The sequence below is a fragment of the Cebus imitator genome, unplaced genomic scaffold, assembly GCF_001604975.1.
Source record: "Cebus imitator isolate Cc_AM_T3 unplaced genomic scaffold, Cebus_imitator-1.0 Scaffold202, whole genome shotgun sequence".
In the NCBI taxonomy this organism is placed as follows: Eukaryota; Metazoa; Chordata; class Mammalia; order Primates; family Cebidae; genus Cebus; species Cebus imitator.
This window is the reverse complement of record NW_016107517.1, coordinates 3,465,459-3,490,249: the sequence shown is the minus strand read 5'-3', so window position 1 is coordinate 3,490,249 and position 24,791 is coordinate 3,465,459. Positions and strand designations below refer to the sequence as shown.

General features: G+C 43.8%; 1 protein-coding gene across 5 annotated transcripts in view; it reads left to right on the top strand.

Annotated features, from left to right (window-relative positions):
* Positions 1–24,791, top strand: part of NPAS2 (neuronal PAS domain protein 2) — a 172,248-nt gene that overhangs the window by 73,842 nt on the left and 73,615 nt on the right. For all 5 annotated transcript variants that reach the window (XM_017547924.2, XM_017547922.2, XM_017547923.2 and 2 more), the window contains exon 2: positions 7,606–7,659. In XM_017547924.2, coding sequence (XP_017403413.1) covers positions 7,628–7,659 — 32 coding nt within the window. In that variant the 5' untranslated portion in view covers positions 7,606–7,627. The remainder of the gene's footprint in view (positions 1–7,605; positions 7,660–24,791) is intronic.

The following is a 24,791-nucleotide window of genomic DNA, read 5'->3' as shown; positions in this document are numbered from 1 at the left end:
AGATGCAGTTTGCCTAATCCTTGCTGTCAGAGTAGAGAACCTGTTTTTGAGTGTCTGCTGCAGGCCAGGCTTTGCAAACTTAAGTTCATTTAAGCTTCACAGCTGTTCTCAGAGATAGGTGTCTGTCGCTCCTTGTTCAAAACCAGCAGTGCCTTCACCTCTCATATAAAGCAAAAGCCACAATGTCCCTTTGCCCCTGGCTCCACCTTCTCACCAACGCCATCACCCATTACGGGCTGGCCTCTGGGCTGCTCCTCGCTTTCCTTGCTCTCTGGGGGAGGCACCCTCACTGCTCACTCTTGCACTCCCTTCATGTCAGCTCACAGAGGATCTCATCAAGGAGGTCTTCCATGACTCCCTAAAACACCAGAGCAAGACTCCCTGAACCCTGTCCCACCCTGGATTCTCCTTTTCCTCCACTGCAGTGATAACCAGGGAACAGGCTCTGTGTTTGCTCATTTGCTTGCCTGTGGTTTTCGCCTACTCCCTGACACGTGTGTCCCCTACCTCATGTAAGCACTGTGAGAGTAGGGGCTTTGCTCACAGTGGAATCCCTCTTGCCCAGGAACTCTGGGAGTATCTGTTGAATCACTGTATATCACATGCAGATGACACATTTAGTCCTTTGGCAAATTACATTCTCCTGCCTCATCACAGAGCCCAAGAGGAGAGGCAAATAGAGGGAGATAGTACCCACGGCGCCGGGATCCCAGCCCTGCACGTTGTTGTCAGTTTTCCCAAAATTGATCCCCAAATTCAGTTCTCAATCAAAATTTTTGTGAGGTGGGAGACAGGGTTTCACACTGTTGTTTAGGCTGGAGGAGGGTGGTGCTCACTGCAGCCTTGAACTCCAGGCTCAAGCAATGCTCTTGCCTCATCTGCCCAAGTAGCCAGGACCACAGGTACGCACCACCATGCCCAGCTAATTTTTAATTTGTTGTAGAGACAGGATCCCACTCTGTTGCCCAAGCAACTGCTGGCCTCAAGCAATACTGCTGCCCCAACCTTCCAAAGCAATGATATTACAGGCATGAGCCACTACACCCAGCTGCATCAGGCATTTCTATAGAAATTGATAAGCTGATTCTAAAATTTATGTGGCTTTGCAAAGACCTAGAATGACCAAGGCAAACTTGAATCAGAACGAAGTTGGAAGGCCATATTGATTATAATTATTGATGTCAATAATTATTGCACACCTTTAAGAGTTAAGATAGTGTGGTACTGGGATTATGACAGACAAACAAAGGGTGTGGTGGAATAGGGAAAGATGGAATAAGTTTGTTTAAACAGCTGAGCAGTTACATTTTCAAATGAAATGCTCAATATGTTTTCAGGTGCAGGGCCTCTAAGTGTAAAGCAGTGGCTTCCATTGTTACGCCAATAAGGTTCAATCATATATATCTAAGTCCAAAAGTACAGGGAAAATCATATAATTTTTTTTCAGATTAATAATTGGATCTACCACTTTAAATTTAGACATTCTTCACTTGAAAAAAAAAGTTATCTGAACATTGAAGGAAAACATATTGCACATATTACATGTAAATGTAACTAACATACCTCTTATGAGTGAGCTTATTGTCACCTCCGCCTGGTGGCCAAGGCTGGCATCCACAGTGACAAGCCATGTTGACAGCATGACATGATAAGAAGGACACCACTTCCTGGGTCTTCCTCTCAAAAATCCATACTCTGAGTCTGACTTTGAGAAAACCATCAGACAAACCCAAACTGAAGAATGTTCTACAGATACTGCTGAAAATTTTCAAGGCTTCAAAACCAGGGAAAGTCTGAGAAACTAGCAGAGCCAAGAGGAGTCTAAAGAGACATGCTGACAAAGTGTACTGTGTGTCCTGGATGGAGTGCTAGGGTGACAAAAGGACGTTATGTAAAAACCGAGGAAATCTGAGCAAGCTTGTCTGAAAATTATGGACTTTTTTTTTTCTTTTTTTTTTTGAGATGAAGCCTGACTCTGTTGCTCAGGTTGGAGTGCAGTGGCATGATCATGGTTCAATGCAACCTCTGCCTCTGGGGCTCAAGCGATTCTCCTACCTCAGCCTCCCAAGTAGCTGGGATTACAGGTGCACATCATCACACCTGGCTAATTTTTGTATTTTTAGTAGAGATAGGGCTTCACCATGTTTCCCAGGCTGGTCTCAAACTCCTGATCCCAGATGATCCACCCACCTTGGCCTCCCAAAGTGCTGGGATTACAGGTGTGACCCAGTGGCACCCAGCCTGGGGTTTTTCTTAATAATAATGTATCAGTATTATTAATTGTGACAAATGTATGCTACTAATGTAAAATGTTGATAACAGGAAACTGGGTGTAGGAATCAGGGAACTTTCTCTACTCTCTTTACATTTTCTGCAAATCTAAATTTGTTCTTAAAAAGGAAGTTTATTTTTTAATAAGCTTATCTTACATGTCTTCACTCTGCAGACATCCTGACTCTGTGTCCTACAGAGTTAAGGCACATAGGATAAATGAAGCTAAATAGAGTCCATAAATAACACATGTAAGACCACACACTATTTGGTGAAACTGCTAATGCAATTCAACAGGGAAGTAAATGCCTTTTCAAGAAACGATTCTGAAGCAACTGGATGTCCATATTGGAGGGAGGTGGGGATAATGTCTGACCCCTATTTTATACCACACATAAAATTTAACTTGCAATGGACTGTTTGATCACATCAGGGATCCAAATGTGAAAGTTAAGTGATGGAGCTTCTAGAGGAAAACAGGATAATTCTTAACCACATTGAAGCGGCAAATATATTTTAGAATACAAAAATCACTAACCATAAAATAAAAGTTGATAAATTCAACTTTATCAAAATTTGAAACTGCTCATCACAAATACCACCCAAAAAGCACCAAGGCCATCCACAGACTGGGAGAAAATGTTTGCAATACGTATTTTCTGACAAAGTACTTGTACTCAGTAGAGAGAAACTTCTATGATCCGTATGATGGAGACTAACAGCCCAATTTTTTTAAGTAGGCAAAAGAATTAGACACCTAAATAGCCAGTGAAAAGTGCTCTGCATCATTAGTCATCAGGGAAACACAAATCCCAATGAGATCTCATAACACACCCACGAAAATTAGTAAAATTAAGAAGTCAATACTAAATGTTAGAATGGAGCCACTAGAACTCCTGTACACTACTGGTGCAAATATAAAATTGTACAGTCACTTTGGAAAACAGCCTGGCTGTTGTTAGTAAAGTAAGCATACAGCTGCCCCATGTTCCAAGAATGGTACTCCGAGTTGTACACACCCAAGAGGAATGAGTGCTTATTTCCACAGAGACTTCTATGTGACTTAACACTGGTGATGTTCATGTTGACCAGTAGGTGAAAGTGGTGTCTGCTAACCCTCTTTCCTGTAAAATGGTTTTCTTTTGTAATTAATAAATATCTTGAGGGAGATAATTTGAAACTCTGCAAATATCCTGTTTCTCCCCAACCTTTTTTCCATTAATTTTAGCATCCATTGGTGGATCTTGCCGGAAACAATGATTACTATAGTATACTGATGGTGATTTTCTCTTCCTTTCCTTTCCTTTCTTTTCGTTTCTTTTTTCTTTTTTTTTTTTCCTTTTTGTAGAGAACAGAGTCTCACTATATTGCCCAGGAAGGTCTCAAACTCCTGGGCTCAAACTATCCTCCCGCCTCTGCCTCCCTAAAAGCTGGGATTACAGGCATGAGCCATGATGGTGATTTTCTGTTGCCTTCATTCCTTCTACATGTGTTAATTGGAATCTTCTGTAAGGTGAAGCTGTCTCCTCCCTCCTTCTACCTCCCCATTTGTTTATTTGTGTCCGTCTAGACTCATGAGTATTTAGTTTGTACTAATCAATACACAGGCTGTAATCAATACAGTTGTCACTTGTTTTGTTGCTCAAGTTGTTCTGGGAACCCCTCTCAGCCTCTCTTTTCTTCAGGCTTCCATAGTTATTGTTATTATGATCATTTCTTGTGTGGTCATTTGCTAGGTGCAGATGCCTGGTTTTCAAACTTGAGGAGATGTTACAAAGCTTAAAAAGATTCCAGAGAGTTTGTGTTCTAGGAAAACCCAAGAAACTCAGAACTGGAAGAGCGCCTGAGAGATGGTTGTCACCAGGCATGTGACCCTGAGGCTCCCCTGTGTGGAGGATCCTGCAGACATGGCTAAAGGAGACGCAGCAGGAGATTGGAGGGTGGGTGGAGAATGAGTGAGGTGTTTATTCCCTTGGCTCCCTCCTTGTTCCTTCACTGAAGGTCGCCTCCTATGGGACACACTCCTTCCAGGTTTGGGAAATCATTTCCTTCTTGTCCCTTCCCCTTAGAGTGTTCACAGCTCTGCCATTCCCCACTGCACTGTCCCACTTGGTTCCCTACTCCCTGCTCACACCTTTATAAAGAGCCTCCCGTAAATCAATACTCCTCAGAGGATCCCAACCGCAGTCTGTTTCCCTGTTGGGACCCTGGTTCAGACACCTTGTGACTGTCTACTCCACGTAGGACACGTGATTATCTGGGGAAAAGACTATGGCATCTCTCCACTGTTCACTCCGGGGGTTAATCACCTCAACCATTATGTCTCAGCTCCAAACAAAATCTCCTCTGCTTTCAATTAAGCTCCTTTCCTGTTTTCTAGCACTCTGTGGTCAAATGAAAAAAAAAAACAGTTGCTCAAAATCCTTCTCACTGAAAACTCTATATCGTCAAGAAGAGTCGTTGTCACCCTCTAAACTTCTTTGTGATTCCTTTAACCTGACTTCAGAGGACTTCTCTTCCCTTCCTTTCTGTTCCTTGTTTGCCTTCAAGCCGTTTCCAAATCTTCCCTATTAAGTAAAAGGGTGACTCTAAAACACAAGGGGGAAGGACACCCACACTCACAGTGGCCAAGGTGGAAGTGGCTCGTGTCCATGGACAGATGAGTGGGCAAGCAAAACACTGAGTTTGCATACAATGTGCTATCGCTCGGCCTTAAAAGGGAGGGAGATTCTGACCCATGCAGCAACATGGATGAAGCCTGACGACATAATGCTGTGTGAAATAAGCCAAACACTGTATGGTTCCACTTCCATGACAGACCTGGAATAGTCAAATTTATAGAGACAGAAAGTAGAAGGGCAGTTGCCAAGCCTGGAGTGAGTGGGGAATGGGGACTTCTTGTTTAATGATGGTTTACGCTTTGCAAGTTCAGAGAGATCTGGAATGGATGATGGTGATGGTTGCACAACAGTATGAATGTACTTAATGCCACTGAGCTGTGCGCTTACAGTGGTTAAGATGGTAAATTTGTGAGGCGTGTTTTTTTTTTTGAGATGGAGTCTTGCTCTGTCACCCCGGCTGCAGTGCAGGTGGTACAATCTAGGCTCACAGCATCCTCTGCCACCGAGGTTCAAGCAATTCTCCTGCCTCAGCCTCCTGAGTGGCTGGGACTACAAGCATGTGCCACCACACCTGGCTAATTTTTTTTTGTATTTTAGTAGAGACGGGGTTTCACCATGTTGGCCAGGATGGTCTCAATCTCCTGACCTCGTGATCTGCCCACCTCGGCCTCCCAAAGTTCTGGGAGTACAGGCGTGAGCCACTGAGCCCAGCCTGTGAGGTGTATTTTTAAATAAAAAAATAACATGGTAGACACAGAGGTGACAAAATGTAAAACTATCAGCACAGAGCTTCTGTGGCAGGTGCAATTGGAACTCAGTTTAGGGGCCTTCTCCTCACACTGGGTGCGTTCAGTTTAATTGGTTAGTCAGGGGTCAAGTGAGAGGAACAGGGCAGGGAAATGAGAGGGATGCTGAAGAAGAGGAAATGGGTGTAGAGCATCCAGGTTTTATAGATTCAGGAAATGTCTGAAGGCTAAACATATAAATCAAAGAAGATGTGGTTGATAAAGAGTAGCTATTAGTCATTTTTAGATGTTTAGTTTGTGACTCAGCCACCCTGGTCATCCAAACAGGATCCCAGGAGCTCAGGAGAGTAGACTGAGAACAGCAGCCAGCCCTCCTGTGGACAGGCTCTGTCCAGGGGGTCCTGATAAAGAACACAGGGCCGCTGGGTCCTCACTCATACCCTAGGGCCTTGGGAAGCCACCATTCTCCTTGGAAGCACAGGCTTGGGGTAGGGCATCATTCAATGAACTGACATAAAACTTTGAATGGATTCCATCTGGAAAACATTAAGCACCGGCCTGTTTGCAGATGTGTTAACTCTGACTCAATTGGGATACAGGCCTCAACTTCTAAGCAGCATTTCTTGCTAGTCCATCATGGACTATGCCTGCTGTTGACTGCATGGGCATTATGTAAACAGGGACTGTGGCTGCAGAATTCATCTTTGCTTTGGCTGAGACCCATGTTTGTATACATAGGTGACCAAAATAAAAAAACTAAATGAGCTCAGAGAAAGATTGATTGGCCCCATTGAAAATTTTTATCTGAAACTTCAAGTTTCAAGAGTAATTGGTGGTGCATTTGCAAAGGGCTGGTTTGGAAGTGCCGACTGAAGACCCTGTGCGTTGAGCATAGTGGCGTGTGGGCAGTGGTGATTCAGCTTCTCCATGGTCCTCACCCTTACCTCGACCACGCTCTGCCCTCCCAGCCACCACAGCCTTCAGCCTCCCACTCCCACAGCTGGCATCAGCCTCATGAGCACTCTGAGAATGGTTCTGCTTGGTGTACTGATTTGGGGGGCACACCCCAGAAAGGCAGGGCTCTGGGAAATGTGTGAATGAAGAAAGGAACCAGGGCTGTGCAGCTCTGAGGGGTAGAGGGAAGCCAGGCCTGCATGCGGTGAGAGAGGAAGCTGGATCCGTGGGCCTGAGAGGCATCCAGCCGGTGTCTTGGGAGAGTAGAGGCTCAGGCGGTGAGGAAGAACATTCCTGGACTGTTACTTAATCTTTCACATCTGTGTGCTTTCGCTGTCTCAAGCAAAGTAAATGCCTTAAAGGAGGAACTGTAGATTACACTCCTTTGGGGCCGATTCCTCCAGGCCACCTGTCAGAGGAGCTTGTGTGGTTTGAATGGACAGATAAAGAAATGCTCTCCTTTACGATGTCATAGGCCACTGGGGTCCTGCAGGCAGAAGTGAATGGGTCCTGCTGCAGCGTCGTTAATAGATCCTAGGCGGGTGCTGGGAAGTGCCTGTGACCTAAGGCATGAGATGAACAGATGCTGCTTCACTGAGCAGGTCTGGACAACAGTTCTCAAAGTGTGGTCTGGAGACCCCTGGGGTCCTCGAAGTCAAGTCATTGTTTTCAAAATATCATTAACTCATTATTTGCTCCTTTTAAAAGAGCTCTCCTTGTCTCAGGAGTGTGCAGAATATGAGTGTTCTGAGTTTTCCAGAAGTTACTTGATATCTGCTGACTTCATTGCTCCAATGCCTGATGAGTGCCTGTGCATTTAAACATTTCTCAGCTTTAACCCATGTGCACAGGAGTGCTTTGGAGACCTCGGTCCGTTTTGAGAGTGTAAAGGGGTGCCGGGATCAGGTTTGAGAACTGCTGGGCTAAGACCAAAATGATGACAAACTGAAAGACTTTTAAGAAAGATCTAGAGCAGACAGTAATTATCCATTCTTTTAAAATGTCTTTTGCAGGAAAAACTGCATAGAAAATCTAATGGATGAAGATGAGAAAGACAGAGCCAAGAGGTAAGATGCAGCCGCCCCTCCTCAGCAGAGCCCTCCGGCCTCTGAGGGTCTGCCCGGCAAAATCTTGCTGGCTTTCACTGTGTGCAGGTGAGGCCACCAGCAAGACAGGCAGCTGCAGGCCACCCTGTGTCCGTGAAATATTGCAGTGCACCGTGAGAATCTTCTAGACCAGCTCCCTCAGCCCTGCCCCTCACTGTGAAATGACACATTGTCTGGGACTTGCCAAGTGGTCTGAGTTTTTGTACCCCTGTTGACACTGATCATCTTTCATGGCTTCTGGTTACTGCTCTTCCAGGACAGACACTGCAAGGCAGGCTGACTGGAGCCGGCAGGCCTGGGTTCAAGTCCTAACTCAGTTGCCGGGGCTCTGTCTGGCTTTGGATAATAATGATGATTGTTGCCACACAGTGAGCACCCGGTGCTGTGCTAAACACTTGGTTTACATACATTAGCTCAGTTTCCTCAGCTATAGATTGGAGATGTCATAGCCACCTTGCACCATGGTTGGGTCAACTAGAAATACTAACTTGGCAGCTGGCATGTGAGAGCCCTGATAACCTGTCTGTGTTGATTCCTTCATTGGACGTGTATTGAATGCCTACTAGATCTGTGGTGGAATCATAAAGGTGACACTGAGAAGGTCAGGAGCAGTCAAATGTCATCAGTTTCACACAACTCCCCCAAGTCAACAGTTACTGTGCCATGCTCTGGGGAAACAAAGGTGAGCGGGAAGCTGGTCAGTGGCTCACTGCAGGTCATTTGGGCGGAGGCCCAGCCACAGACCCTCAGCAGCAGGGGGTGTCCTCTCTGGAGACAGCCTTCGTTACAGGCTCAGGGGACCAGCCTCCTCGCTGTGGTCTCACCCCTTTCTGCCTCTGCCACTGGGTGTGTGGCAGGGCTCTCTGTCTTCTGTGACAGCCTCGCAAGCCTGCAGAGCTGAAGGGTTTGCCCACTTTCCTTCCCAGAACCCACTTGCTTGTCACCTGCAAATGGTAGTGCCCTCAGGTACCACCAAGCTCTGTGGCTACAGGGTGGCTGTCCTTCCATGTCACCTGGAGAGGCAGCCATGAGAACCACAAATCCCAAGCCACCCCAGACCTGCTAGACCTGAGTTTACAAGGCATAGGGGAGTCTGGATTGTTTTAATCTCCCCCCAATATTTCCTTTAAAAAACAGGGAGCGGAGGAAATGGCCAGAGGTATAGACAGAGCAGCCTTCATCCCAGGAATCTGGGAGATCAGCACTGGGGACTATAGTACTCTTATCTCTACTTTTGCATATGTTTGAAAATTTCTATGCCAGATATAGGTAATGGGGAGGAAAGCAGCACATCATGCTGCCATGTGTGTACCTATGCAACAGTCTTGCATGTTCTTCACATGTACCCCAAAACCTAAAATGCAATCAAAAAAAAAAAAAGAAAATTCCAGCAGTAAAAAATCAAACACGCATCAGTGCAAAGAACTCCCCAGCTTATTCTGAAGTGACAGACCCTTCACTTGGCATTGGGACCCAGGTGCTTTGCAAACTGCAGGTCACAACCTACAAGGGTTGCAAAATCCACTTCGGTCCCAAGCAACAAATGAATAGGCTAGATCAGAGCAGACTAGAGTTCCCTCTTCTGGGGTGTTTTGGTTTCCTGCAGCGTAGCTGTGGTTGAAGTGCTGGAGACAGATGTGAGCTGCATTCCTGGCCTGACCTTTGCTGGTTGATGAATTCCAGTAGATCCCTCATTGTCAAAGCCTCTGTTTTCTCACCTGTAACACGAGGGTAATAACGTCTGTCCGGCTTTCCCCGCCGGTTATTTTGGAAATTAGCTACAAAATACACTGAGTAGCACTCTTTAAGTATTCATCATTACATGTGGATGAAAATGCAGCATACTTTACAAGAATACATTTACAGGACAACCTTCTCTGTGTGTGTGATGGAGTCTCACTCTGTTGCCCAGGCTGGAGTGCAGTGGTGTGATCTTGGCTCACTGCAGTCTCTCTCTCCCGGGTTCAAGCATGATTCTCATGCCTCAGCCTCCAGAGCAGGGCATTCTTCCTAGAAATGATGGAAAGAACAGCAGAGGTAGCCAGCATTTGCTGGGTGCCCACAATACTAAGTCTTTTTATGGGCATCATCTCATATTATCTTCTCAATATTCCTTTGAAGTGTGTATCATTCTTATTCCCATTTTACAGATGAGAAGACTAAAGTTCAACAAGGTTGAGTCCATTGCCAGAGCTCAGAAAGCTCTAGGAAGTGGCAGAATGAGAACTTCAGTACAGAATTCTTAAATCTTAGACTCTGCTCTTATCCCCAGACCACAAGAGACTCTTCATATAAGAACAAACCCAATCTATCTCGCAGACTAGACAACAAGTTGCATTCCAGCATGACTAAGGAGTTCACAGGAGTTTTACTTTTGTCGTCATCATCTTTAATATCGCCCTCCAAACCCTTTCTAGGCCCATCCCTGCCTCTCTGCTGTACCACTTACCTCTAAATCAGGAAGAGATAAAAATGCATGTTGAGGCTCTACCATACGCAGAAATCAGCAAATATAGACATGCCAAAAAAATCTGGGCTAAAAGTTCCTCGAAATAAATCAGTTTGTATGCAGTTTCTTTTCATTCATTCCCCTCCCCATTTGCTTTGGGCCATAGGCATACCTCCCCCACCCCAAAGCTTCTCTGCTTGGAAATCTTTGCATAGAGACCCACGCAGTGAGGCTGGGGCCCATAATCCTCACTTGTCCTCAGATGGAGAAAGGGATTTAGAATGTTTGGTGGTACTCAGAAATAACAAGATTGCAGTACCCCGCCTAACACTTGGGGAAAAAAAACAAACACAAGCCTAAGATTGTATTCTTTTCAAATTAGTTTTTATAGCGGTCACATGGGAGGCCTTTCCCCTAATTCCACCTGGAGACCTGGCGTGAATTGTTTCCACTCACCCACTGTTTTTGATGAGATTTGAAATGTTTAGCTTGAGATCAAAACTCTCATTGTCTCCAGAAAACATGCTTTGTGTTAGGCAACTCTTTCGATGCTTTAGGGAATTCATGGTGTATTTGGGTTGTTTGATCAAGTATTCTGAATCAGGGCAACGGTTCCACTTTCCTACGTGAATTTCCATGTAAATCCAGAGAGTATTAATTGAGTGTCTATTGTGTGTTCAGAACTGTGTGCTCTATTCTTTAGGGAAGATGCAAAAATATAGTCCTTGTACTCAAGAAGGAAACAGCTTGATTGAGAGATACTTGTAATCCGTAGATAATGAGGTTCACATCTTTTTCTGTGTTCCAGTTATAAGCATGCCTTTCTAATTCTGATAGGAAATGGTATTGTAGGGTGTGTGTGTGTGTGTGTGTGTGTGTGCGTGTGCATGTGTGCGCGCATACAGCCTTCCAGGAAGCAGTGTGAGGTAGCAGGAAGTGCACAGGGTTAGAATCAGATAGGCCTGGCTTTGATTTTTGCCACTGTTTACTGTCTGTCCTTGGGCAAGTCACTAAATCTTTCTTAGCCTCAGTTTCTTCTTCTGTCAAGTGTGGTGATAATAGTAGCTACTTAATGCAGAAATTAAATGCAGCTGTATCTAACCCCCGGCACAGTGCAGTACACAGTGCTGACAGGAGAAGCTGAAACATCACAGCCTGCCTAGAGCATTTTACATGCAGTAGTTCTCCAAGCCCTACAATACCTCCTCCTAAAGTAGGTTATTCGTAGCCCCATTTTACAGTTGAGAAACCCGAGGCTCAGGGATTGCACTGCCTGTCAGCGGCAGGCAGGGATTCAGAAGCACGCATCTGTTTCTAAAGTATGGGCTCCTAATAGCGTCTGTGACATTCAGTAAATGGAAGCTGCTCCTTTTGAGTCACCACCTTCCCAAGGGGCAGAGACAATAAGTTCTGATAGGAATTCTAGCTTTCGAAAGAAAGCAATTGTCTATAACTTTGCAATATTGCAAAATTCAGCTTACTCCATTTCTTAACAGAAATGAGCACCTGTTGGCTAAGAAGAAACTGCTTCATATTCACCTCCTCCTTTAATCCAGTATTAAATGAGTCCATGACCTCCTCTCTCCAGTCAGCTGTGAGGTTGTTTCCATAGTCCCATACCTTTGGTTGAGGGAGGGAGATGGAAGGTGAGTATATGGCTCTGCTGCCTATGTTCATGAGAATCAAGAGTATCAGGCCAGATTCTCTGATTCTTGGGGCTCTTAATAGAGTGGATGCTGGTTCTGAAACATCAGCTAAACCATTTAATGATTCTTTGACCCTAAATCTTAGCCTCAATGTCAATAAAGTGGTTCAGATGAGAAGGAAGAGTTCAAATACAGCAAACAAGAAGCCTGCGCATGCCATTTTGCAGAAGCAGATATTTTAGAAGAAAAAGCTTTAGCCATTTGGTTATTTCTTATGCTCCCCCAGCTAGAGGAAAAGGATAGGGAAGTTTAATGATATGGACCAATGGCTGAGACCATCCCTTTTGTATTTGTTGACTAAGCGATGTGGTGAGCAAGTGGATGCTACAGATGAGGATACATAGCATTATCCTACCCTCAGAATGCTTTCAGGCAAGTTAGAGATGCATTCATGAAAATAAGCATGAAAAAGGAAAACGCTTTCTGCAGAGTCTCTTTTAGGTCAAGACAGGATCGTGATCGAAATTTGTGAGCTCGACCTTTTCAGCCAATTGCTCTTTCAGGGAGAGTAATATGGCAAAGAAGAGAGACTGTTCTCATTTCATTTGTACCATTTCTTTGGATATAAATCCTGTAGGTCTGAAAGCAAAGGCCTGCCTAGGAAGGCTGAAGCCCCTGTGGAGGACCCAAGCCCCATGCATGCTTGCAGAGTGCATGCAGGCACAGTGCAGTGAGAACACCGGGCCCTCAGCATTGGACAGCAGGCTGATGCTCCCAGCTGGAGCCTGTCATGCAAATTTTGCTGTGAATTTCCTTTCATAGGCTTTGGATTGAGTTTTACTTACATCATCATAAGCTCCCACACAGGGAAAAAAAATGGCAGTAAAACATTTCTAAGGCTTCCTTTTTGTTTTGTTTGATGATTGAGGCGGCAGTAGGCATCAGGAGAACATGGGAGGTAATAGGACATGCGATTCGTGTATATTACCTTGTAATTTCCAGATGAGTGATTCTGTTCTCAAAACAAAGGGGAAAGTAAAACTGTACTTGCAGGCAGAATGCTAATTCTTTCTGTGGCCCAGTAAATGGTGGAATGGAAAAGGGGTCTCCCTCTGCTGGGGGCTTTTGGCTTTTACCCTGCTAAGGTCCTTTGGTTGGCTCAGAGTTGTCAGAGAAGTGTGGTGCCTGGCAGGCTTAGAAACTTGGGAATGTCTTCGCTTAAGGAGACCCAGAACCTCTCTGGGGGCATCTGAGGCAAAATGCAGTTTACTAAAGCCTTTTCAATAATTTCAATAAATGTTAAATAGAAAAGAGATGGTCAGGAATCCACCACTTGAAAGTGCTGCCTTTCTTTAGAAAAGGCTAAACGTTTCTTTTTAGAATTTTGGTGACAAGTTCCTAACAATCATGTTCCAATTAAATGGTGCCTGTGTAACCGTTAACTAAGAAGCACTATAAAATTAGGCCAGCTTCCCATTTGGGCCCAGACACTTTCTGCTAACTGTAGTTAAGAGTAAAGCTGTTCTGTTGCTTCTCGAGAGAAGACAGCCTCAGCTGCTCTCAGTCACCCCCAGACGCTTCGCCAAGTCTCTGCAGTAGTTCCCCAGGTTCTCCATGAGATGAGGATGGCATCAGCCTGCCCTGCTGGGGTGACCTTTTTCCCCATCCAGCCAGGTGACATTTTTTTTTTTTTTTGAGACAGTCTCACTCTGTTGCCCAGGATAGAGTTGCCCAGGCTGCAGTGCGATGGTGCATTCTCAGCTCACTGCAACCTCTGCCTCCTGGGTTCAAGTGATTCTTCTGCTACAGCCTCCCAAGTAGCTGGGATTACAGGCACCTGCCACCATGTCTGGCTAATTTTGTATTTTTAGTAGAGGCAGAGTTTCACCATTGTTGGCCAGGCTTGTCTTAAATTCCAGACCTCAAGTGATCCACCCGCCTCTGCTTCCCAAAGTGCTGGGATTACAGGCATGAGCCACCACACCCAGCCTGATGTCTTCTTAAACCGAACTTCTTCAGGCTCTGAGCCCAGTGATACCCCCAAACTCCATGGCCTCAGCATGCAGGGATGTTACCTTGGTTATGGAAGTGAGGGGTTGTGCACCTGTCCCCAGGTTCTAGGCCTGGACATGGGAGGGGACTGCACTGACCTATATGAACCTTGTTTTATGCCAACATTACCCAAAATGTGTTCTGAAGAATATTAATCCCAGGAAATGCCCCAAAATAAGTGTGGAGTATATGTTTACTATTTCTCCCTTGTGGAGAATTTCAGGGCTCCTCAGCACATTAAAGGAGCTAAGACTGCAATGAGCAAACAACGAGAAATCATACAACTCTGCATTTTTAAAAATTATCTTGAAAAATAAAAACATAGTAGCAAGAAAATAACCTCCTCTGGCCATAGTCCTTCCCTTTTCTTCAAGTAACTCTTCATGATTTTCCACAGAAGACCTATTGACCAACATTATCTTAGGCAATAGTCATGTCATCTGTATTCCCATTATAATCATACATTTTCTTATATGTTAAGAATACCAAAACATTTGAAAAATTCTGAAATGTTTAAAGATGTAAACAAAGGTTGTTTATTTATTTGTCGAGATGGAGTTTTGTTCTTGTTTCCCAGGCTGGACTGCAGTGGTGTGATCATGGCTCATGGCAACCTCTGCTTCCCGGGTTTAAGCAATTCTCCTGCCCGGCCACAAAGATCATTGATAATCATAGCACCTGGAGATAGCCACTGTTAATATTATAGCCTATTCCCCATCAGCCTTTTTTATACATTTCCATTCAATTTTTTTTAAGACAGAGTCTAGCTCTGTCTCCCAGGCTAGAGTGCAGTGGCACTATCTCAGCTCACTGCAGCCTCAACCCCCCAGGTTCAAGCCATTCTCCTGCCTCAGCCTCCCAAATAGCTGGGATTACAACCATATACCACCACACCTGGATGATTTTTGTATTTTTAGTGGAGATGGGGTTTTACCATGTTGGCCAAGCTGGTGTTGAACCCCTAGCCTCAAGTGATCCACCCGCCTCGGCCTCCCAAAGTGCTGGGATTACAGGCATGAGCCATCATGCCCAGGTTTCATTCAGTTTTAATAGGAATGCTCCTAGATGCTCTTTGTTAATGGGGATGACCAGCTCTATTGCGTTCTTTTGGAAAGTTCACCTTTTAGGGACAGGACTGTCTTCACTGAGCATCACGTGCTGCATTTGCCTCTTAAAACTGTGAGCACCTCTTTGGTATATTTCAATTCTGTAAGAAATTTGTGTTCCTTCTACAACTTCAGACTTAGGCACTGTGGAGACTACAAAAGAAGAAGAAGACCTAATCCTGATACGCCTTCTAGAAAGATTCAGTTTGCTCATTTTATAAAGCTCAGATTTGGGAAGCCTAGCGCTGCATCCTTTTCAGTTCCTGTCACATCCTATAATGTAGAACTAGTGACCCCAGGTAAGACATACCAGAACTCCCCATCTAGAAGGAACTCTGGATATCAGCGAAGTATCTGTTGCTATGTAACAAATCACCCCAAATGTGAGGAATTAAAGCAACGGCGTTCATTTTGCTCATGGATCTTTGACTAGGCCAGGGCTTGGCAAGAAAGCACCTGTTCCGTTCCATGGGGTGTCAACCAGAGTAGCTCAGAGATGGTGGGTAGAACCCTTTGAAAACACATTCACTTCCACATCTTGTGGCTGATGTTGGCTTTTAACCAGCATGTCCACTGGAAGTAGCTTTTCCTATGGGGGTGTGGCTTCCTCACAACACATGGTTGCATTCAAGGGCGAGTGTCATGGAGAAACTCTATCTCCTCTTAGTACGTGGCTTTGGAAGTCAAACATCATCACTGCTTCTGCTATCTGTTCAGTAGGAGCCAGTCTCCAAGGGCATATTCAAGGGAAGGAAAATTAGAACCCATTTTTTGATGGGAGAGCTTCAGAGAATTTTAAGTGCTGTGTGTCAAAATCACCATATCAATGTCCTCACTATATTTTAAAAGGAAACTGAGGCCTATGGGTTTGGGAGTGCCTTGTTTACTCTCTCCTGGCCTAGGTGCAGAACCAGGATGAGAACTCGCATCTTCTGAAGCCTGTCTGATGCTCATTTCAACCAAGCCATATTGTCTGGATTGTCCTGTTCCCTCCACCACTCTTCAGCTCTCAGTGGCAATTGGGAACATGAAAATAGCATGCCTCATAGAATGCCTTTAGCTCCTCACTATAGAGACCCTCCAAGGACAAGAAGTCATTCTTCACAGAACCGCATATCTATTCGCATACCTACTATCGTACTTCTTATTCAAATACCCAGCTCTTCTTGGCAGCAAGGGAGCCTGCTAGTGCTTCCTTCACCAGTTCTGAGTATAGCTTTCCAACTTGATTGGAAAGCATTTAATTTATGAGTTTTTGCTCCATTTGATCAACAGTCTTTGATTCAGAGAACATTTTCTATATTCCCCCATCTGTTGTCCTATTTACTCAGTTAACAGAAGTAGACTTAGTGGAGCCGGTTTAAAAGATGGCATCCTTGGAAAGTGGCACCAGGAAACGCATCCTAGTAGCAGGGAAGCCTGTTAGATGTTATGGATGGTTACCCAATGGAAGCCAGAGATGCGTAAGCTAAAGACATTGCTGACCAGACCAGTCTGCAGATGAAATGGAATAAAAGGAAGACCCTGCTAGGAATGATAGCTTTTTCCCCCCTCTTTTCTTTTCACTGCTTTTTAATCCTCATTCCTGATCCAGCTCACAGATGAGGAGTTCTCATACAATGATTTTTAATTTTTTTACCAAGGGAAACATAGGACTTTTGGTGATGTATAAAATGCACATGCACCACTATGCATGTGTTCTTGTGAATTTAAGGAAGAGAGAGGGCCAAGGATACGAACTTAGGAGTGCATGTTGACATTCACCTGCATGTTCAAACTATTCTTGGCACGGGGCCTCTCCCAGCAGGATGGGAAATAAGCATCTTCCTTCTTCCTCTGTGCCACAGGCCCCTCAGAAGGACCTGATCCCCATCCCAGCCACAGCCATGCCTCTTGGGCAGCTGGGTGTGAAGTCCAGTCTTGCACACTAAGTGTACACACCTGTATCATCTCTTCACCAAGGAGGGGATGGAAGCATTGAGTATGGTGTATATATTGTGCATCTGTCTCATGAAATCCTCTCAGAGAAGGGCCTCCAAGATTTCACCTGTGGGTGGGTGTGTGTGTGTGCGTGACACTTTGCCTTGGAACCATGTGCTCTCCTGCCATACATTATGGGTAACTCTCCTTCCTTCCACCCTCCTGAAATACCATAAACACAGCCCCTTTGTAAGAGTATGGGGCTACTGTGCTAAGACTCACTTGGATCCTGAGCTGCAAATACAACCCACCTCTGGAATTCTAGAGTTCTAGAGAGCTACTCCCGGGGCACACATCTACTCTCAGAGGGTAGGTAAGCATAGGACAGTAGTTTTATTGGGTTAGTAAAACTCCATGTTGATATGAAATGGTGGATTCCTTTTGATGCTTTTTTAATGTTAGCTCATTCCAGAGTGATACACTAATATCAAGGGGGAAAGGGCCTGCCCAGTTCATCTGTCATTCTCTTTGTTCTGCAAGAGCTACCCAGAAATATGTTTCTTCAAGAGTCTCTTATAATTACAGTCCAGCCCACCCCATACGCTTTCCTGCAAAAGGATCTTATTAACAGCCCCTGCCACCTGGCTTTTATATTCTGTGTTCCCACCCTTTGATTCCTATAGGTCTTTTACAAACTTTCTAAAATATATATATAAGATATATGAAATACGAGAGTTTTAGATCTTGGTTAGATGGAGTTAGCCTACTCCATCCTGTCCATCACACTGAATGCAGCTGTAAGACATAAACAGAATGCATAAAACAGCCATTTGAGCGCCCTGAAGAGTAAATAGTAGGGGGCAGATTGGGCAAGCTCTACCAAACCAGCCACAAGTTTCCCATTTTTCCTCTGTAATCTTTCCTAGCCTAGACTCAATGCAGCCGCAGACCCAGAGGGAGGAGCTCAGGAAAGTGACCCTATAAAGCTGGTTGTGAGTTCCTGGGCTCACTCCTGAGCTGAATCTGCATGGATCTGATCTTGAGCAGCATACCATAGACCCTCAGGTCCGAACTTCAGAACAGACTACCACCCAAGGTCCAAGACTGGCCATGTGGGACATATTTTAGTAGCACTGTGGATTTCTCATCAGAAACCAGGGAAGCCTTCTGATAGGGGTATAATATTTTTTAAGTGTTGAAAGAAAAAAGCTACTGACCCAGAATTCTGCAGAGGACCAGGAGCTCTAGTACTAGCTTAAGAAGCAGGAACAAGGTCTCCTAATGCTTAGATTGAGCAAGGTTAAATCTGCCCTTTTCTGTTTTTTCTCTATTTCCTTGCATCCTAGAAGCAATCCTCTGACAACAGCATAGCAGGAGAAACAGTGGCAATCAGAATCCACATGAAACCTTTTATGCAGAGGGAAGGGAACCTCTCTCCAGAGAGAGCAGCTACACTTCTAAGAGGGTGGGGTGAAACCCTGCTGCTTTCTTCTCCCTTGCTCTCTAGCTTCCTACTGCTTGGCCCCAGATGAAAGTGTAGATGTAGGTGGTATGAGGCAGGGGAGGATCAATAGAGACAGCTTTCTGGCCAACAGAACAGAAAGGGAGCCTGGGAACCAGAAAATATTGGGCAGATTTCAGAGAAGGAGGAGCTCAGGCAAGTGACCCTATAAAGCTGGTTGTGAGTTCCTGGGCTCACTTCTGAGCTGAATCTGCATGGATCTGATCTTGAGCAGCATACCATAGACCCGCAGTCCGAACTTCAGAACAGACTACCACCCAAGGTCTTAAGACTGGCCATGTGGGACATATTTTAGTAGCGCTGTGGATTTCTCATCAGAAACCAGGGAAGCCTTCTGATAGGGGTATAATATTTTTTAAATGTTGAAAGAAAAATCCTATTGACCCAGAATTCTACTGCAGTGAAATTATACTTCAGGAATGATGGTAAAATGAAGATATTCTCAAATGAATGGAAACTTCCTGTCAGGAGACCTGCTCTGAGAGAGTTAACTGAAGGAAGTTTTTTCAGCAGAAAGGAAATAATACTAGATAGAAACTTGGTATATGAAGAATAAAGGAAGAATAATAGAAATGGTAAATATTTGGCAAAAACAGCATAATCTGATAGGGTATTCAGTGTCTGTATATATAGTACCTAAGACAATTGCAACATAAAAGAGAGGGAAAGGTAGAGGGGGCTATGTAGAGAAAAGTTTCTAGATTCCATTTGAAGTGATAGAGTATTCTCAGTGCACTTTGAAAAGACAAGTTGGTAGGTGTATTACAATCCTTAGAATCATTACTAAAAGCCAAAAGAAATACAGAGGAGAAAACAATAGATAAATTAAAATGGAATACTAAAAAATATTTAAATAATCCAAAAGAAGGCAGGAAAGAGGAAATGAACAATAACCAAAAACAAAGAATGAACAAACAGAAAGCATGTTAAAACAGAAGACATAAATTCAAACATATCTAAGTGATTGCGTTCAATGTAAATGGCCTAAATATGCCAACTATAAAACAGATTTTGTCAGAATGATTTTTTAAAATAACCTAAATATATGCTGTCCACAAGGCATTCAACTCAAATATGACGATGTAGGTAGAGGGTAAAAGTGAAACTATAGAAAATGATGTACCACACAAGCACCAATTAAAAGAAAGTCAGAGTGGTTCTATTAATATCAAATGAAATAGACTTCAGAGCAAAGAAATTTACTGGGAATAAAGAGTGACATTACATAATGATAAAGCATCAATTCACCAAGAACAAATAATGATCCTAACATGTGTACACCTAAAAACAAAGCTTCAAAGTACATGAAGTACAACCTGAAGAACTTAGATGGGTCTTTAATATGCCCGTCCTAGTAATAGAACTAGTAGAGTAAACTTCAGCAATGATGTAGAAGAGCTGAAAAAGACCATCAACCAACAGAATCTGATTGGTATTTGTACAACATTCCATCCAACAATAGCACAATACACATATTTTCGAGTACATATTGAATATTTAACAAAGTAGACCAAACCCTGCTTCATAAAACAAATGTACATAAATTCAGTTGAAAATTAGAAACGGAAAGATAGCAGGAAAAATATCTCCATATCTTGCAAATTAAACAACAAACTTGGTAATAATCCATGGGTCAAAGAGAAAGTCTCAAGGATATTAGAAAATATTTTAGCTGAATAAAAATGAACATACAAGGCTGGGCGCACTGGCTCACACCTGTAATCCCAGCACTTTGGGAGGCCGAGGCAGGCAGATCATGAGGTCAGGAGTTGGAGACCAGCCTGACCAACATGGTGAAACCCCATCTCTACTAAAAATATAAAAATTAGCTGGGCATGGTGGCATGCACCTATAATCCAAGCTACTCAGGAGGCCGAGGCAGGAGAATTGCTTGAACCCAGGAGGCAAAGGTTACAGCGAGCTGAGATTGTGCCACTGCACTCCAGCCTGGAGAAGAGTGAGACGCCATCTCAAAAAATACATATATAAATGGCCTACACAGTGGCTTATGCCTGTAATCCCAGCATTTTGGGAGGCTGAGGCAGGTGGATCATGAGATCAGGAGTTCAAGACCAGCCTGGCCAAGATGATGAAACCCCCATCTCTACTAAAAATACAAAAATTAGCTGGGTGTGGTGGTAGGTCCCTGTAATCCCAGCTACTCAGGAGGCTGAGGCAGGAAAATCGCTTGAACCCAGTAGACGGAGGTTGCAGTGAGCCGAGATTGCGCCACTGCACCCTAGCCTGGGTGACAGAGCAACACTCTGTCTCAAAAAATAAATAAATAAAATTTAAATATATATATATAAATGTAAAATAAAAAATTGATAAACCTATTGAGGGACTGACAAAGACACAATTTATCAATAGCAGGAATAAGAAGGACTATCATTAAATATGCCTCAGACATTCAAAGGGCCGTAAGGAAATAGTATGAACAATTGGATCCACATAAAATCCAACCACTTAGATGAGATGAACCAATTACTTAAAAACCATAACTACCACACTCACAAAAGATAAAAGAGAAAACCTAGAGTCCTATAACTAGGAATTGAATTTGTAGTTAAAAACCTGAACAGGAAATCTCCAGACCCAAATGATTTCGCTGGTGAATTCTGGGATACATTAAAAGAAGAAATATCACTAATTCTGTGCACAGTCTCCCAGAAAGTTGAAGATGAGGAACTGTTTTCCAATTTATTTTATGAGATTCAGCATTACCCAAAGACAGTATGAGAAAGGAAGTCTACAGAACAGCATTCCTCATAAACATAGATACAAAATTTGTCAATAAAACATTAGCAAATTATATTCAACTATATATATATATATCTTTCATATATAAAAGATACAAATGATATCTATATATCTTTTAAAAATTACGATCAAGTGAAGCTTATCTAGGGAATGTAAACCTATTCAGAATTCAAAAATCAATGTAATCCATTATGTTATGAAGTTACAAAAGAAAAACCACATGATTATATCAATTGATGCAGAAAAAGGCTTTGGCAAAATCTAACATTCATGAAATATAAATTAATACTTAAAATAGATTATAAATCTAAATGTAAAATACACAAAACTGTAAAACCATAAGAAAAAAAAGTAGGAGAAAGTATTTGTAGTCTACAAGGTTAGACAAAGAGTTCCTAGACCTAGCACCAAAAGTACAACTCATAAGAGAAAAAATTGTTAACTTGGACCTCATCAAAATTAAAAACTCACTCTGTAAGTTACTATTAAGAGAATAAAAAGGCAAGCTATAGTCAGGTAGAAGAAACTAGCAAATCACATAACTGACAAAAGACTTGTATCCAGAAAATACAAGGAACTCTCAAAACTCAATAGTAATGAAATAGACAACCCAATTTTAAAATGGGCAAAACGTATGAGCAGATGCTTCTTCAGAGGGTCTACAGATGTCAGAAGAACTGAAAAGATACTCCCATTAGCCGTTAGAGACGTAATGTATCACTGCAACATTCTTAGATTAGCTAAAATTTAAAGTGCTGACAATACTAATGTCCTTTGAGGTTGTAGAACACTGGATCACTCATACATTGCTGGTAAGGAGGTAAAATGGCATGGCCACTCTGGAAAACAGCTTGCTAGTTTCTTATAAACATAATTTCCATGTGACTCAGACATTCTAGTCCTGGGTTCTTTACTTCAGAGAACTAAAAACACGTTCACTGAAAAACCTGTACACCAATGGGTATAGCAGCTCTATTCTTAATTACCCTAACTGGAAACAACCGACTTTCTTCAGTGGGGGAATGGATAAACCGGCTGTGGAACACCCATACAGTAGAAAACTGCTCAGCAACGAGAAGGCACACGGTATTGACAGACTCAAGTTGAATAAATCTCAAAGGCATTATGCTGGGTAGAAGCAGCCAGGCTCAAAAGGTTACATGCTGTGGGATTATATTTTTATGACATTCTTGAAAAGAGAGCATGGGGTGGAGAACAGAACAGAGCTGGCCAGGGTTTACGGGGAGTGGAGGGCGTCAGAGACCTTTGTAGAGAGCTGTCTTTGTCTTGATGGTGATGACGGTTGCATACATATATGCGTGTGCTAAAATGTGTAGAACCGTACACCTGAAGAAAAAGTCAGGCTTACTGTGTGTTAATTTTAAGAAAAAAAGTTTTAAAGCATCCATCATCAGCATTACTGTTTTGAGGCTCTGAAGTTGGACTGAACCTCGCTTAGCTCTTTCCTAACATGCCCCACCAGGGGCACAGTGGGGGGAGCAGCAGCGCAGTGCTGTGCTTTGGGGTGGAGGAGCCTCATGGACCCTTCCTGTCTCTGCTAACTTCCCACTAAGTTGGGCTCCTTGTTCTTTCCTAAGGTCCTGACCCAATTCATTTCCTTACCCTGTCCCTACTCATCCAAAAGCTCAGGCCAGGTTGCTTGATCTTCCATTCAGGACTCTGCTGTCGACCTCCCGCTGCCCCCCCACCCTATCCTTTCCTTTCCACTTGAGCCCAATTCTGCTGCCAGCTTGACCACCCAGCTTTCCCCTGGGCAGTCCTCTCCACCCCTGACCATGCAGCCCTTGAACCCATCTCATGTGCTCGCCTCTGGGGACTCCATGGCTGGGCTTCCTCCTTGGTGAACACCCTTGGTGATTCATTGGAACTTCTCACGGGCAGTATCACATTGCACCTCCTGTACCAGCCCCTGAGGAGTGAGTTCTATCTCTTCCTCTAGACTCTGAGCTGCTTTTAGTTGAGCGCCGAGACCTCATTTGTGCCTCCTCCATATCACTTGATGGAGCGCCTTGTGCACAGAAGGTGCCAATAATGAAGGATATTCTTCCTGTCTCTAATTGCTCTGGTCCAGAGAACCATCGAGTCAGAAGTGGAAGAGACCTTGTCAAAGGGGTAGGGAGTGGCAGACATTAGTCAAAGGGTAGAAAGCTTCATTTAGACAGGAGGAATCAGGTTTTGAGATCTATCGCACAGCAGGGTGACCGTAGTTAATGTATAGTGTTGTATATTTCAAAATTGCAAGGAGAGTAAATTTCAAATGTCTTGCCACAAATAAGTGAAGTGACAGATAGGGTAATTAGCTTAATTCAGTCATTCCATGTTGTATATATATATATATATATATATATCAGAACATCGCGTTGTACCCCATAAACATGTATAGTTATTAAGTGTCCTAGGAGGTAATCTGTCCGCCCTTCCCTGGAGGTCTGTCTGTGTTGCATTTAATAAATGGATTTTTTAGTTCTACCTGTGGGTGCCTTTCTGCCTCAATCCCCTGCTATGTGTGTCAAGATAGGCTAGGTTGTGCTGTGTGGCACACAATCCCCAAATCTCAGTAAAGCTGATGTGCCTGTCACAGAGCTGCTGGGCCCTTGCTTTAAAGTGTCCTTACCCAAGGACCCAGACTGAGAGAGGCTTCACCTCCCATTGCCAAGGGGAGGTGAATGGAAAAAGGAATGAGGCAGATTTTGCCCCGACTCTTCTGCTTCTGCGTCTCCCTGGGAACCAATACATGGCGCTGTGCCTACATGTTCTTGGCCGAGCGAAGGGGCAGGGAAGCACCCCTTTCTATGTTGTCTAGAAGACAAACTGGAAATATTCGGTGAACAGCAATCCCGACACCACAGGTGACCATGACAGTGAGAAAGTCCACTCCTCCTGGGAGCTGAAGTGAGGGTCACAGTCTTCCCTTGATTTCCTGCAGTATCTTTTTCCAACAGGGAACGCAAACACTGGTCCATAACAGATCATGTCACAATGATTTGGAGGGAACTGTAGGAAGTGGCAGGAGGGTGCCCGGCCTCACAGTGTGGGCACTGGAGCCAGCCTGTGCCACCACTTCCCGGCTGTGAAGTTGGTGAGTTACACAGCCTCTCAGTGCCTCGTTCCTTCCCCTCAGGACGGAAACTCAACAGTACCTGCCTTAAAGGGTTGCCATGAAGACTGAAAGAATGAATGGTTGTAAAGCTCTTAACATGGTGCCCGTTACATACATGATAAGTGCCCGGCAAATATTACCCGTGTAACCAGACCTAAACTCCCCAAGATTCCCAATGATGGATGCTTCAGAACAGATAACTTGGGGCTTTTTGAGCCCTGCATTCAAAAATCAATGTTCATGTGTATTTAAAACACACACGTACCTTCCCTTCCTCCCTCCCTTGGTGTCTCTCTCTCTCTCTCTCTCTCTAACTCTGTCTCTCTTAAGCTCAATTAGATGACAAGCAACCCATTGGAAAATAGGCAGAAGATTTGAACAAACGCTTCACAAAGTAAGATACATAAATGGCCATTAAGCATGTAAAAAGATGTTCCACATCACTAGTCACCAGAAAAATGCAAATGCAAGCCACAATAAGATAACATTTCAATGGCTAAACTTAAAAAAAAAAAAA